This window comes from Myotis brandtii, unplaced genomic scaffold (genome assembly GCF_000412655.1).
Source record: "Myotis brandtii unplaced genomic scaffold, ASM41265v1 scaffold888, whole genome shotgun sequence".
NCBI lineage: Eukaryota > Metazoa > Chordata > Mammalia > Chiroptera > Vespertilionidae > Myotis > Myotis brandtii.
The window spans coordinates 898,816-901,628 of NW_005371636.1; the positions used below are offsets into that span (position 1 = coordinate 898,816).

Here is a 2,813-nt window from a genome sequence, read left to right on the forward strand (position 1 = left end):
CCGCACAGGCGCCCGGGACAGACCCCTGCTCAGCGGCTCAGGACGGTCGGTGTGATTCACGAGAAACACGGGGCCGGGCCAACCGGCGTCCATCCGGCACTTTCTACCCGGAGAACGGCATGGGACCTTCTGCACGTGTCACTTCCCGGATGTGTCACAACAACCCCTGAGACACGTGGCTGCCGACGTCAGGAATGAGGAGCCTGGACCACAGACTCAGTGAGGGCGCTGGGGGAGCCTCTCCCTGCAGACACTGTGTTGAGAGCTGGACACACACACACACACACACACACACACACAGGAAAAGCCCGGCCGGCGTGGCTCAGTGGTGGAGCATCACCTATGACCCAGGAGGTCAGGGTTGGATTCCTGGTCAGGGCACAGGGCCGGGTCACGGGCTCCATCCCCAATAAGGCGCGTGCAGGAGGCAGCCGATCCATGATTCCCTCTCATCACTGATGTTTCTCTCTCTCTCTCTCTCTACCCACGGAGCCACACCGGCCAGGGCAGGGTTTTCTCCCATCGCACTTTACATGCAACGCTCTCTCTCTCTCTCTCGCTCCCTCTCCCTTCCTCTCTGAAGTCAATAAAAATATATTTTAAAAAAAAGAATCACACATGAATCACTCCCCCTGACCCTGAGGGACGTAGGAGGTGAGCCTGCATCATGGGGCGCCCACAGGCCTGTTCCCCGATGATCATCACGGTGCTCTCTCAGGTGTCCGGGCCTGGGCAATGCACAGCCAGCCCATTCACCAGCTTTTTTCAAAGTCACCGGGCAGAGGACAGAGGGCAAAGGGCAAAGGGCAGGGCCAGGGTGCCACCCGTCCGGCATGGAGACACACGATGAGGACAGTGGGCAGCTCACCCGGTCCCCCCACAGCCACACGGCTCTTGTCTTTGCACGAAGGAGGCGGTTAATGAACACACAGGAGAGGGCGTTTTCAGACTGAAACGCAGACACGTGAATGGCCCGCCCGGAGCCCAGCGCCTTCGCCTGCCGGACGGCGCCCCTTACGTGGTGCAACACCGTGGGCCCCAACACGTGCGTCCCGTTCACGTAGGTCCTGGCCTCCCCGACGGGGGCGATGCTCACGGTCCCGTCGACGTGGCTGATGGTGCTGTGGGGATGGAGACACAGTTACGCTCTGGGCAGAGGACGGCGTAGGAGGAAGGGACACAGGACAAGCCGTCGTGGCGGGGTCACTCCTTTGGGGTGAAGGTCCAGATCAACGCGTGACAATAACAGAATTTTCTCACTTGCCTCCAAGCGGACTTTGGGTTTCGGTGGAAAAGCCTGGCCCCCCAGCAAGCGCACCCTCCGCAGGGAGGAAGATGTGCATTGTGGGTATTTTGATCACAACTGCTTTGGAAAAAGGGCCCCCTCCCCCCCAAAGAAAACAGAGAAAAATCCAGGGAAAAGCACAGTAAAATGTTGATGGTGGTTTCCCTCTAAATGGAACAGATGGTCAGTGTCCTTGTGTTCTGCTTTCCTAACGTTCCGGGTTTGTGAGGGAGTGTGTTAATAAGGGGACATATAAGGAACGTTTTCCTGGCGTGAGAGTGGGGGGAGCGGGGAGATAAAAGCCCCTGGCTGAGCCGGCCGGCATGGCTCCGTGGTTGAGCATCGACCTAGGAACCAGGAGGTCACGGTTCGATTCCCGGTCAGAGCACAGGCCCAGGTTGCTGACTCAGTCGCCAGTGTGGGGCGTGCAGGAGGCAGCCGATCCATGATCCTCTCTCATCGTGGATGTTTCTCTCTCTCTCCCTCTCCCTTCCTCTCTGAAATCAATACAAATATACATATTTTTTAAAGCACCTTTCTATTCAGAGAACGGGAAAGAAACCCAGAGTGCAAGTCGTCTTTGGACTAACAGGATGGAAAAGGGGGGAGAGGCCGCCCCACAGTGGGGACGAGTCTGTATGATCACGGGACACTCCGTGTCGCTCCTCCTGGTAAAAGACGCCCTGGGAGGATCACGCCAAGGATTCAGGGCACACGTGTGCCTCCCGTGAGCGGATCGGTCACCCGCAGACAACGGCCAGGGGCCCTCGATTCGGAGAAGGCTGACCTACCAGTGCTCGTCGGCCACCAGCGCCCCGGACAGCTGGATGTCGGGGCGGGAGGTGGGGCCGCGCTTCCCGACCGCGGTGGTGCCCTCCTGGATCACGTACAGCAGCGTCTCCGACAGCTGCGGGTCCTCGCTCAGGTTGACCAGGTTCGGCAGGCGGTTGTCCACTTGGAAGGTGATTCCTGCTTTCTGAAGCCGGAGGGAGGAGAGAGCGTGGTCACAGCGTGACTGTGAGATGGGCTTGAAATGAGCAGAACGGTGGCCACAGGTGACTGTGAGATGGGCTTGAAGTGAGCGGTCCAGGTGAAAGGCTTCTCTCCACCCAACGGCTCTCAGTTAAGGTTCTTAATTTCTCCGTGGGACGTTCCAGTGACGCCCTGATGCCCCTCACATTCCAAGCGCCACCCTGACCTCCACACGGCTTTACACTAACCCTCTCTGGGCCCTGCTTCCTTCAGGGCCAGCTCGGACTCGACAAGTTTAATCTGCGTTTTACTGGTGCCCTTCTCTGACTCCTACCTGTAACTCCTTGATTTCGTGATGTTTTCTTTGTTCGGCCTGTTCAAATTTTTCTTTCCACGCTCTTTCCAAAAACAAACAGAATTCATAGTTTAAAATACATACACATATATATGATTAACAATCAACAATCAACAAAGATTATGAAACCACTTGGGGTTAAATGAGATGGCCTGGGGGTGGGCAGCTGCACACCTGGGAAGAGGGGGGACAGGAAGGGTG

The 2,813-nt window shown here is 57.3% G+C and overlaps 1 protein-coding gene across 1 annotated transcript in view; it reads right to left on the reverse strand.

The window, feature by feature from the left end:
* The window catches only part of KIF14 (kinesin family member 14), a 41,637-nt gene that overhangs the window by 27,428 nt on the left and 11,396 nt on the right, over positions 1 to 2,813 (reverse strand). The window contains exons 11-13 of the mRNA XM_014532355.1: positions 2,592 to 2,659; positions 2,077 to 2,261; positions 1,019 to 1,121 (exon numbers count right to left, since the gene is read on the reverse strand). Coding sequence (XP_014387841.1) covers positions 1,019 to 1,121; positions 2,077 to 2,261; positions 2,592 to 2,659 — 356 coding nt within the window. The remainder of the gene's footprint in view (positions 1 to 1,018; positions 1,122 to 2,076; positions 2,262 to 2,591; positions 2,660 to 2,813) is intronic.